The sequence below is a fragment of the Myotis davidii genome, unplaced genomic scaffold (assembly GCF_000327345.1).
Source record: "Myotis davidii unplaced genomic scaffold, ASM32734v1 scaffold340, whole genome shotgun sequence".
NCBI lineage: Eukaryota > Metazoa > Chordata > Mammalia > Chiroptera > Vespertilionidae > Myotis > Myotis davidii.
Window position 1 is genome coordinate 58,746 of NW_006291970.1, and position 12,383 is coordinate 71,128.

At 45.4% G+C, this 12,383-nt stretch overlaps 1 protein-coding gene and 1 pseudogene across 1 annotated transcript; both read left to right on the forward strand.

Annotated features, from left to right (window-relative positions):
* Positions 1–3,958: 3,958 nt before the first annotated feature.
* Positions 3,959–4,297, forward strand: LOC102761122 (annotated as a pseudogene).
* Positions 4,298–9,189: 4,892 nt separating this feature from the next.
* Positions 9,190–9,528, forward strand: LOC102761406 (protein p13 MTCP-1-like). Its single transcript, XM_015565046.1, has one exon. It carries the CDS (start codon positions 9,190–9,192, stop codon positions 9,526–9,528), a length of 339 nt encoding a protein of 112 aa, XP_015420532.1.
* Positions 9,529–12,383: the final 2,855 nt, after the last annotated feature.

Sequence of the window (12,383 nt, forward strand, 5' to 3'; positions counted from 1 at the left end):
ACAGGTTCGATTCTGTTCAAGGCCACATTCTCTGGTTGTGGGCTCGATCCCAGTAGGGGGCATGCAGTAGGCACCTGATGTATGATTCTCTCTCATCATTGATGTTTCTCTCTTCCTTCCTGTATGAAATCAATCTTATATAATAAAAGTCTAATATGCTAAGCGTCCATTCGACTGGACATCTGTTCAACCAATTAAAGCATAATATGCAAATAATATACTAAGGTTGCTCAACTGCTCACTATGATATGCATTGACCACCAGGGACAAGACATTCAGAATGGTAGGTTAGCTTGCTGATGAGGTCTGGCTGATCGGGACCGAGGGAGGTGGGCCGGACACACCCTAGAGGCCTCCCATGGTCCCTCTCCAGCTGGCCAAATTCCCATATCACACCCTGGACCCGATCGTGCACCAGTGGGGTCACTTGCGTTGGACAGAATCCACTCGCAATCTGGGAACCCTTGGGGGATGTCAGAGAGCTGGTTACATCCAGATCTCACAAGCCAGGCCGAGGGACCACACTGGCGCACAAATTCGTGCACCTGGCCTCTAGTAAATATATATTAAACAGAGAAAGACAAAGATAAAGACCTTAATCCTGAAAATATTAGCCCAGCCCCGGTAGACTAGGCTCGAAGACATCACTGGAAATAGTTTTCATTTCAATGACCAGTGTTCTCATTGTTTGATCTCCTGAGGTTGGTCAACCCATACGACCCACTTCAAAAAAAGAACGATTGTTTGGGGGTTTACGGGTATTTTATGCTGAATATCCCTTTTTTTGAGGAATTACGAGGGATACCAGGGCTCATCTACCGGAGGCTTCAGCCGCCTCTGTGTGTTCATTTGGGTATTAATTGTGTTTAGCACTAAACAGCCCCAAACAAAGCCCAACTATCATAAAATTCTACCACAATCGCACCAGAGAGAGCCGGCTAGAGGGGGTTAAGGGGGGAGCCCCAGAAATCAATTTCAGGACATCCATGGTTGCATTAAAGAGATCACTTATTGCTGATTAAATTCTCCTCTTTCAGGAATGTGTTTGCAAAAGCACATTGAGACCTTTAAGGCTGAGGACTTGGGAGCATGAGGGATGTGTTTCTAAGGTGTGTTTCTCATATTCAAAATATTGCACATCGGACCTGTCCAGCGTGGCTCAGACGTTGAGCATCAACCTATCAACCAGGAGGTCATGGTTTGCTTCCCAGTCAAGGGCACATGCCCAGGTTGCGGGCTCGATCGGCAGTAGGGGGCGTGGGGGAGGCGGCCAATCCATGATTCTCTCTCATCATGGATGTATCTCTCCCTATCTCTGTCCCTTCCTCACTGAGTCAATAAAAACATTTAAAAAATATTAGCAATTGTTGCATTTAGATCACATGCACATTGTATTAAAAGAGATTATTAGTTTTCTATTTAATATACCAGGTGGGTTGTCATTTAAAGATGATCTAGCACCCGAGCAGGTTTGTCTAAGGGAATAGAGCGTCTGCCTTTTTTTCAGATATATTTTTAATGATTTCAGAGAGGAAGGGAGAGGGAGAGAGTTAGAAACATCCAAGATGAGAGAATCATGGATCAGTCGATTCCTGCAAGTCCCTCACTGGGGATCAAGCCTACAACCTGAGCATGTGCCGTGTATCGGGAATCAAACCCAGGACCATTCAGTACGCAGGCCAAAACCCTATCCACTGAGCAAAACCAGCCAGGGCCAATTTGACATTTTCAAAGTGTGGAAACGTCTTGAACCATCTCAGCATTCATGTCACAGTGGGAATTACAACTCACCTCCCCATTCTTTCCACATTGTTCCTGTAAATACAGACTCTGACTAATAATGAAGCTGGTAGGTAAATAGCATGTTTGTATAAGAATCCTAGGAACTAATTTTAGAAGATATAAGCTCTGACCTTCCCAGTTCTGAGAGATTTTCTGACCTTCGACCTTAGAACCAGGAGGACAAAGTCTAGGATGACGCACACTGTACTGTCACCTGACCACTTGAAAGATCCTTATCAGATTGGATTGTGCTTGTTGACACATAGAGAACTTCTCAAGCCCCGCCCCCTGACCTCTTTGCTCTTTTTGGCCTCTCCCTCCTTAAAAAATGCTCTGCCTGTACTGAGATGTGCAGATGAGTTTGGGGACGAGCTTCCCCCATCTTCTGATGTTGCCGGCACCTGAATAAACCTCTTCCTATCCTGATGACCACCGGTCTCCCGGGACTGGTTTCTGGGGTGTGAGTCAGGGGAGCCTTGTTTTTCTGGACACTTCCCTGCCACATGGACTCTTGGGAATATGTGTATCATGGTCATGTTCTTCTTCTGAAGGTGACAGGCAGAAGCAGAGACTGGTCACAGAGGAAAGGATCAAAGAACGGAACTTTGCCTTCAGAGCAGGAAGAACATGTAAGAAAAGGGTGGATTGTAAGAGGAGGAGGAAGGAATGGGGATGGAGTCTGATCTGAGGGTGGATGTTGGGCTTTGTGGACTGTAGTGAGTTTAGCAGCACAACCATATAGCTCTTGCCAGGAGCATGACTGAGGTTTGGGGAAGGGAGAGATCATTCTATAAGTGATGTTATGAGACCTCAGGAATCCTACTTGCTATTTCACTGGTCTCTTTGCTTCCTGTTTGCCTGATCATATATCCCACTGTCTGTCCATGAACATTTTGGTCTTGCCTCTCTCACCAGCACCTGAGAAGCAAGACCTCTGTTAAGAAGCCTACCTGGACGCTGAATTAGCTTTGATCCTCTGCCAGCTGGAAAAGGTAAAGCATATTATTTGAATATTATTTGCATGGGGTGGGTTTTTCTATGGTTTGTGAGTTCCCTCTGAGATGATCAGAAAGAAGGTGGTGGTGTCAGGACTGAAAGAAAAGTTAATCCAACAACAAAGTTTTAATGAAGAAAAAGTAAAAAAGAGAAATGAAAAGAGCCCGGCTGGCATGGCTCAGTTGTTTAGCTTAAACCTAGGAACCAAGGCATGATGATTTGATGCCCAGTGATGGCAAATGCCCGAGTTACAGTCTTAATCCCCAGTAGGAGGTGTGCAGGAGGCACCAATCTGTGATTCTATGTCATCATTGATCTTTTTTTCTCTTTCTCTCCCTCTCCCTTCTTCTGTGAAATCAGTAAAACTATATGAAAAAAATGAAAGAATAGTCATGGCACAGTAAAGTAGAGCATTGAGTCAATGCAATCCTATATAATAAAAGGCTAATAAGCAAATTGAAAATCGGCAGAATGACTGGTCGTATGATAAACACTGACCACTGGGGCAGATGCTCATGGCAGGAGCGCTCCACTGGTGGTCAGTGTACTCCCACAGGGGGAGCGCCGCACAGCCAAAAGCCAGGCTCACAGTTGCCGAGCACAGGGCTTGGTTGGAGCCTCCACAGCAACACTAAAGAGTGCCTAAGCTGTCAGATGGACAGCCCTCAAGGGGTCCCAGACTGCAAGTTGCCACAGACCTGACCGAGGGACCGCCGCCAAGTACATGAATTTTGTGCACTGTGCCTCTAGTAATATTATAACTGTGTATGGTGTCAGATGGGTATGAGATTAATTGCATGATTTCTTAGTCCATTATATAATGTGTAATCATTGGGGTATAACCCTGAAATGAACCTAAGGTTGTATGTCAACTCATATAAAAAATGTTTTAATATTCTATACGACTGTGTTACCTTCACAGAGTCAAATTTTACTTTAAGTACGTTTTGTACAGTTTGTTCTAGTAGAGCGGTCTAAAGCTCAAAAGAAAGAAGAGTTGAGATTTATAACTTTGCAAAATAAACCAAAGGCAACCAAAAACACAACCGTAAAATCCATAAAGATAAAAGCCAAGGTAAATGCATTTGGAGACCCCATCCCCTGTCTTTCGATAACAGGACCAAAGTAGCGAGAGGCTTTGAGAAGCTGTGGCTATTGCTCCTTGGACCATGGAAGGGTCATGGCCGAGCTCCCGTCGAAGGTACACCTCACCTCGCACCCCAACTGCCTGAGAATCCATGGGCCCTGGTTGTATGAGGACAAGAATGATCGCACATGGCTGCATATCTTCATGGAGACAGGAGGTGTCTTGCAAGTACTGTTGCGCCAGGAAGACGTACCCATTGGGCATATCGCAATCACCAAAAGCCTGCTCACCTCCAGCATCATGCCTTTGATGTGGACGCTCCACCCTGAAGGCCAGTACGAGGACCACATTTGCCGGTTCTGCGGCATCGTGCACCACTTCAAGGAGGATGGAGTGGAGGAAATGATCCTTGAGCTTATGGGTGACCCCTAGGACACGTGATGGGGTCCCTGGCTCCTGTCAACCTGAGCCCAAGTCCTGCTGGCCTTCTGGTGGGACATGTATAGTTCTGTTCACCATTTACTAAGCTCCGTTGTTCTATCTGCCACCACCTGTGTGCGAGGGCACATTGATCTCTCTCTCTCTCTCTCTCTCTCTCTCTCTCTCTCTCTCTCTCTCTGTTTCTTCTTGTTCTTGTTGTTGTTGTTCATCTTCTTCTCCTCCTTCTCCTCTTCCTCCTCCTCCTCCTCCTTTCTCTCTCTCTCTCTGTCTATTCTTATCTCTATGTCTATCTCCCTCTCTCTGAAATCAATAAAAGCATTTTGAACCAAGAAGGTGTTTCTGAGTGGTTGAGGGATGACCTATGAACCTGGAAGTCATGGTTGGATTCCTGGTAAGGGCACAGACAAGAATTGACCTATCAGTCCTATCATGTTTGTCTCAGTGGTGCGAGGGTTGGACTGTAGACTGCAGAAGGTCCCAGGTTCGATTCTGGTCAAGGGCACATGCTGTGGTTGTGGGCTCGATCCCCAGTGAGGGACGTGCAGGAGGCACCCGATGTATGATTCTCTCTCATCATTGATGTTTCTCGCTCCTCTCCTCTATGAAACCAATCCTATATAATAAAACCCTAATATGCTAAGTTTCCAGTCAACTGGTCATCCGTTCAACCAATCAAAGCATAATATGTAAATGATATACTAAGGTTGCTCAACTGGTCACTATGACATCCATTGACCACCAGGGACAAGACATTCAGACGGGTAGGTCAGATTGTTGCTCTAGTCGTGCTGATCAGGACTGAGTGAGACATGCTGGACAGACCCTGGAGCCCTCACAAGGTCCCTCCCCAGCTGACCAACCTCCGTGTCCCTCCCCAGACCTAATGGGGCACCGGTGGTGTGCCGTGGCCTGGCCTCTGCCCTCTCATAATCTGGGACCCCTCAGGAGATGTCAGAGAGCCGGTTTTGGCCTGATCCCGCAGGCCAGGCTGAGGGACCACACTGGTGTATGAATTCGTGCACCTGGCCTCTAGTAAATATATATTAAACAGAGAAAGACAAAGTTAACCCCTTCCCCAACAATTTTTTTGTTAAAAACGTTTCTTTTTCAGACTAATTTTTTTATTTTGGTTCTATATAGTATTTTTGATGCTGGTTATGAAAACAGTTTGTAACTCGTCTTCCTATAAACCATATTTTTTTACCATATTTTCTTAGTATACTTGTCGACGACTGAAAAAGAACATTTTGTGAAAACGAGTATACACGTTTCTGCTGGGGAAAGGGTTAAAGACCTTAAGCCTGAAAATATTAGCCCAGCCCCGGTAGACAAGGCTCAAAAACATCACTGGAAATAGTTTTCATTTCAATGACCAGCGTTCTCATTGTTTTATCTCCTGAGGTTCGTCAACCCATACTACCCTCTCCAAAAAAGAGTGAATGCTTGGGTGATTACGGGTGTTTTATGCTGATCATCTCTTTCCTTTGAGGAATTACGGGGGATGCCAGGGCTCATCTCCTGAAGGCTCGAGCCGGCTCTGTGTATGGCTTTAGTGTCTAGCTCTGGATGCCTTTGGGTTTTTAATTGTGTGTAGCGCTAAACAGCCCCAAACAAATCCCAGCGATCATAAAATTCATCTAGCATCACACCAACAGAGGGGGCTGTAGAGGAAGCTGGAGGGAGCCCCAGAAATCAATTTCAGGGCATCCATGGTTGCATTAAAGAGATAAGTGACTGATGATTAAATTCTCCTCTTGCAGGAAAGTGTTTGTAAATGCACATTGAGACCTTTAAGGCTGAGGACTGGGGAGCGTGAGGGTTGTGTTTCTAAGGTGTGTTTCTCATATTCAATATATGGCACTTTCGGCCTGGCTGGGATTGCTCAATGGTTGAGCGACTACCAATATAGAAGGAGGTCATGGTTTGATTCCCGGTCAAGGGCACATGCCCAGGTTGCGGGCTCAATCGCCAGTTGGGTGCGTGTGGCAGGCGGCCCATCAATGATTGGATGTTTCTCTCCCTCTCCATTTCCCTTCCTCTCTGAGTCAAAAAAAATTTTTTTAAAACTATTAGCAATTGTTGCATTCAGATTAAATGCACATTGTTTTAAAATGGTTTATTAATTTTTGAATTACCATACCAGGTGGGTAGTCATTTAAATACTACCTAGCGCCCAAGCTGGTTTGGTTCAGTGGATAGAGCCTTGGCCTTTTTTTTTGAAAGATATTTGTATTGATTTCAGAGAGGAAAGGAGAGGGAGAGAGTTAGAAACATCCATGATGAGAGAGAATCATGGATCACTGCCTCCTGCAAGTCCCTCACTGGAGATCAAGCCAACAACCTGGGAATGTGCCTTGACCGGGATTGGAACCCAGGACCCTTCAGGTCCAAGGCCGACACTCTATCCACTGAGCCAAACCAGCCAGGGCTAATTTGACTTTTTCAAAGGGTGGAAACGCCTTGAAGCATCTCAGCATTCATGTCACAGTGGGAATTACAACTCACCTCCCATTCTTTCCACATTGTTCCTGTAAATGCAGACTGTGACTAATAATTAAGCTTTTAGGTAAACAGCATGTTTGTATAAGAATCCTAGGAACTAATTTTAGAAGATATAAACTCTGACTTCCCAGTTCTGGGAGATTTGATGACCTTCAACCTTAGAACCAGGAGGACAAAGTCTAGGATGATGCACACTGGACCATCACCTGACCACTTGCAACATCCTTATCAGATTTAACTGTGCCTGTGGTCACGTAGAGAACTTCTCAAGCCCCGCCCACTGACCTCTTTTCTCTGTGTGGCCTCTTCCTCCTTATAAAAGCCTCTGCCTGAACGGAGATTTGCAGATGGGTTTTGGGACGTTCTTTCCCCATCTTCTCAGGTTGCCGGCACCTGAATAAACCTCTTTCCTACCTCACCACCACCTGTCTCTCAGGACTGCTTTCTGGGGTGTGAGTCAGGGGATCCTTGTTTTTATGGATACATTACTAGTACATGGACTCCTGGGAATATGTGTGTCATGGTCATGCTCTTTCTTCTGCAGTTGAGAGGTGGAAGCAGAGACCAGTCACACAGGAAAGGAGTGAAGAACGGGCCTTTGCCTTCAGAGATAGAAGAACAGGTCAGAAAAAGATGAATGGGAGGAGGAGGAGGAGGAAGGATTGGGGATGGAGTCTGATCTGAGGGAGGAATTTGGACTTTGTGGACTGAAGTGAGTTTAGCAGCAAAATCATACAGCTCTTGCCAAGAGCTTGGCTGAAGTTTGAGGAAGGGAGAGATCATCTGTAAGTGATGTTATGAGACCTCACAAATCTTACTTGCTGTTTCACCTGTCTCTTTGCTTCCTGTATGCCTGATCATCTATCCCAGGTATCTGTCTGTCCCTGAATCTTTTGGTCTTGCCTCTCTCAACAGCACCTGAGAAGCAAGACCACTTTTAAGAAACCCACCTGGACACAGACGTTAGCTTTGTTCCTCGGCCAGCTGTTAAAGGTAAAGCATATTATTTGCATGTTATTTCTATGAGGGGCTTGGTCTATGGTTTGTGAGTTCCCTCTGAGATGATCAGAAAGAACGTGGTGTTGTCAGGACAAAAAGAAAAGTTGAACCAACTACAAAGTTTTAATTTAAAAAAAAGAGAAGAGAAGAAAAGAAATGAAATGAAATGAAAAGAATAAAAATAACAGAAGAGAAAAGAGCCCGGCTTGCATGGCTCAGTTGTTTAGCTTCAACTGAGGAACCAGGAGATCACAGTTTGATTCCCTGTCAGGGCACATGCCCGGGTTATAGTCTTGATCCCCAGTTGGAGGTGTGCAGAAGCCAAACAATCCATGATTCCCTGTCATCATTGATCTATTTTTTCTCTTTCTCTCCCTCTCCCTTCCTCTCTGAAATCAGTAAAACTATTTCAAAATACCAAAAGAATAGTCATGGCACAGTAAAGTAGAGCATTGAGTCAATGCAATCCTATATAATAAAAGGCTACTATTCAAATCAACCAAATGGCAGAAGGACTGGTTGCTATGACACACATTGACCAATGGGGGCAGATACTCATGGCAGGAGATGTCCACAGGTGGTCAGTGCACTCCCACAGGGGGAGCGCTGATCAGACAAATGCCAAGATCACAGCTGCCGAGCACAGGGGTTGGTGGGAGCCACACGGCAGCACTAACGCAGGCTTAAGAGGTCACTTAGACATCCCTTACGTGGTCCTGGACTGGGAGAGGCCACAGGATTGGCTGATCAACCCCCCCCCCCAAAGTGTATAAAGTTTGTGCACTGAGCCTCTAGTAATATTATAACTGTGTATGGTGTCAGATGGGTATGAGATTAATTGCATCATTTCTGAGTCCATTATATAATGTCTAATCATTGGGGTGTACCCCTGAAATGAACCTAAGTTTGTATGTCAACTGTCATTTCAAAAATGTTTTAAAATTCAACTAGTAATATTATAACTGTGTATGGTGTCAGATGGGTATGAGATTAATTGTATGATTTCTTAGTCCATTATATAATGTCTAATCATTGGGGTGTACCCCTGAAATGAACCTAATGTTCTATGTTAACTCATTTTAAAAATGTTTTTAAAATTCCATAGGACCATGTTCCCTTCACAGAGTCATACTTTACTTCAAGTAGGTTTTGTACAGGTTGTTCAAAAAGAGAGATCTAAAGCTACAAAGAAAGAAAAGTTGAGATTTATAAATTTGCAAAATAAACCAAAGGGAACCACAAACACAACCTTAAACACCATAAATATAAAAGCCGAGGTAAAATGCATTTGGAGACCCCATCCCCTTTCTTTCGATACCAGGACCAAAGTAGCAAAAGGCTCTGAGAAGCTGTGGCTGTGCTACTTGAACCACAGAAGGGTCATGGCCAACCTCCCTGTGAAGGTGCACCTCACCTCGCACCCGTACTGCCTGAGGATCCGTGGGCACGCAGTGTATGAGGACGAGGACCAGCGCACGTGGCTGCATCTTGTCGTGGACACAGTAGGTGTCCTGCAAATACTGTTGCACCAGGAATACATCCCCAGTGAGGATATCGAAGTCACCAACAGCCCACTGACCTCTATCATCATGCCTTGGATGTGGAGGCTCAACCCTGTAGGCCAGTACGTGGACCCCATGTGCCGGTTCTGGCGCATTGTGCACCACGTCAAGGAGAATGGCGTGGAGGAAATGATCCTTGAGCTGCGGGCAAACACATAGGACATGTGCTGGGGTCCCTGGCTCTTGTCAACCTGAGCCCCTGTCCTGCTATCCTGCCAGTAGAAGGTGTATAGTTCTGTGCACCTTTTTAATAAGCTCTGTTGTTCTACCTGCAACGCCCTGGATGAGAGGGCACATTGATCTCTCTCTCTCTCTCTCTCTTTCTTCTTGTTCTTCTGCTTCTTGTTCTTCTTCTTCTTCTTCTTCTTCTTCTTCTTCTTCTTCTCTTCCTCCTCCTTTCTTTCTCTGTCTGTCTCTCTCTGACTCTCTCTCTCTCTCTCAAATCAATAAAAGCATTTTGAGCCAAGCTGGTGTTGCTTAGTGGTTGAGGGACGACCTATGAACCCAGAGTTCACGGTTCCATTCCTGGTCAGGGCACAACAAGAATTAACCAATGAGCCCTAGCTTGATAGGCTCAGTGGATTGAGGGTTGGACTGTGGACTCTTGAAGGTCCCTGGTTTGATTTTGTTCAAGGGCACATGCTCTGGTTTTGGGCTCCATCCCCAGTAGGGGGTGTGCAGGAGGCACCCAATGTATGATTCTCACTCATCATTGATTTTTCCCGCTCCCTTCATGTATGAAATCAATCCTATATAATTAAAGCCTAATATGCTAAGTGTCCAGTCAACCGGTCATCTGTTCAACCAATTAAAGCATAATATGCAAATGATATACTAAGGTTGCTCAACTGGTCACTATGACATGCATTGACAACCAGGGACAAAACATTTAGACTGGTAGGTTACATTGTTGCTCTAGTCTGGATGTTCTGGACTGAGTGAAACATGTTGGACACACCCTGGAGCCCTCACAAGGTCCCTCACCAGCTAGCCAACCTCCCGTGTCCCTCCCTAGACGTAATGGGGCACCGGTGGGGTGCCTTGGCCTGCCCTGTGCCCTCACATAATCTGGAACCACTCGGGAGATGTCTGAAAGCTACTTTTGGCCTGATCCCGCCGGCCAGGCTGAGGGACCACACTGGTTTCTGAATTCGTGCTCCGGGGCTCTAGTAAAAATATATTAAACAGAGAAAGTCAAAGAAAAAGAACTTAGGCCTGAAAATTTTAGACCAGCTCTGGTAGACAAGGCTCAAAGACATCCCTGGAAATAGTTTTCATTTCAATGACCAGGGTTCTCATTGTTTGATCTGAGGTTCTTCAACCGATACTACCTTCTCTATAAAAAGAACGAATGATTGGGGAATTACAGGTGTTTTATGCTAATCATCTCTTTCCTTTGAGGAATTATGAGGGATTCCAGGGCTCCTCTCCTGAAGTCTCGAACTGACTCTATGTGTGTCTTTAGCATCTAGCTCTGTATGCATTTGTGTTTTTAGTTGTGTTTAGTACTAAACAGCCCCAAACAAAGCCCAGTGATCATAAAATTCATCTTGCACCGCACCAGAGAGAGGCGGCAGGAGAGCGAGCTGGAGGGAGTCCCAGATGTCAATATCAGGACATCCATGTTTGCATTAAAGAGATCACTGACTGCTGATTAAATTCTCCTATTGCAGGCCCAAACCGGTTTAGCTCAGTGGATAGAGCGTTGGCCCGCAGACTGAATGGACCCAGGTTCGATTCCAGTCAAGGGCATGTATCTTGGCTGTGGGCTCATCCCCAGTAGGGAGTGTGCAGGAGTCAGCTGAACGATGTTTCTCTTTTATCGATGTTTCCAACTCACTCTCCCTCTCACTTCCTCTCTGTAAAAAATCAATAAAATATATTTCTTTAAAAAATAAATTCTGCTCTTGCAAGAGAGTGTTTGCAAATGCAAATTGAGACCTTTAAGGCCAAGGACTGGGGACCGTGCGGATGTGTTTCTGAGGTGTGTTTCTCAAAATCAAAATATTGCACTTCGGGATCAGCCGGTGTGGTTCAGCGGCTGATTGTCGACCTATCAACCAGGAGTTCACGGTTTGATTCCCCATCAAGGGCACATGCCCGGAATGTGGGCTCGATCCCCAATAGGGTGCCTGTGGGAGGCGGCCAATCCATGATTCTCTCTCATCATGGATGTTTCTCTCCCTCTCGCTTTTCATTCCTCTCTGAGTCAATAAAAATATTTAAAAATTTTAAGCAAGGGTTGCATTCAGACTAAATTCACATTGTTTTAAAATAGTTTATTATTTTTTTTTTGGTTTTATACACCAGGTGTGTAGCCATTTAAAGGCGACCTAGCCCACGAGTTAGTTTCGATAAGTGGAAAGAGACTTTTTTTTCCAAATATATATTTATTGATTTCAGAGAGGAAGGGAGAGGGAGAGAGTTAGAAACATCCTTGATGAGAGAATCATGGATCGGCTGCCTCCTGCAAGTCCCTCACTGGGAATCAAGCCCACACCTGGGCATGTGCCCTTGACTGGGAATCAAATCCCAGACTATTAAGTTCGAAGGCTTACACTCTATCCACTGAGCCAAACCGACTAGAGCCTATTTGACTTTTTCAAAGGGTGGAAACGCCTTGAAGATGTACGAAGCACCTCAGAATTCATGTCACAGTAATTGCATGAATTCATGTAATTCATGGGAATTACAACTGACCTCACCATTTTTTCCACCCTAGGATGACGCACAATCTACTGTCACCTGACCACTTGCAAGATTCTTATCAGATTGGACTGTGCCTGTGGGCACGAAGAGAACTTCTCAAGCCCTGCCCCCTGACCTCTTTGCTCTGTTTGGCCTCTCCCTCCTTATAAAAGCGTCTGCTTGCACTGAGATGTGCAGATGAGTTTTGGGATGAGCTTCCCCCATCTTCTCAGGTTGCCGGCACTTCAATAAACTTCTTTCCTTCCCCACCAGCACCTGTTTCATGCGACTGGTTTCCGGGGTGTGAGTTCGGGGAACCTTGTTTT

What these genes read in the sequence shown, in the direction of transcription:
- LOC102761406 (XM_015565046.1), top strand. Translation starts at nt 9,190, where the DNA reads ATGGCCAACCTCCCTGTGAAGGTGCACCTCACCTCGCACCCGTACTGC.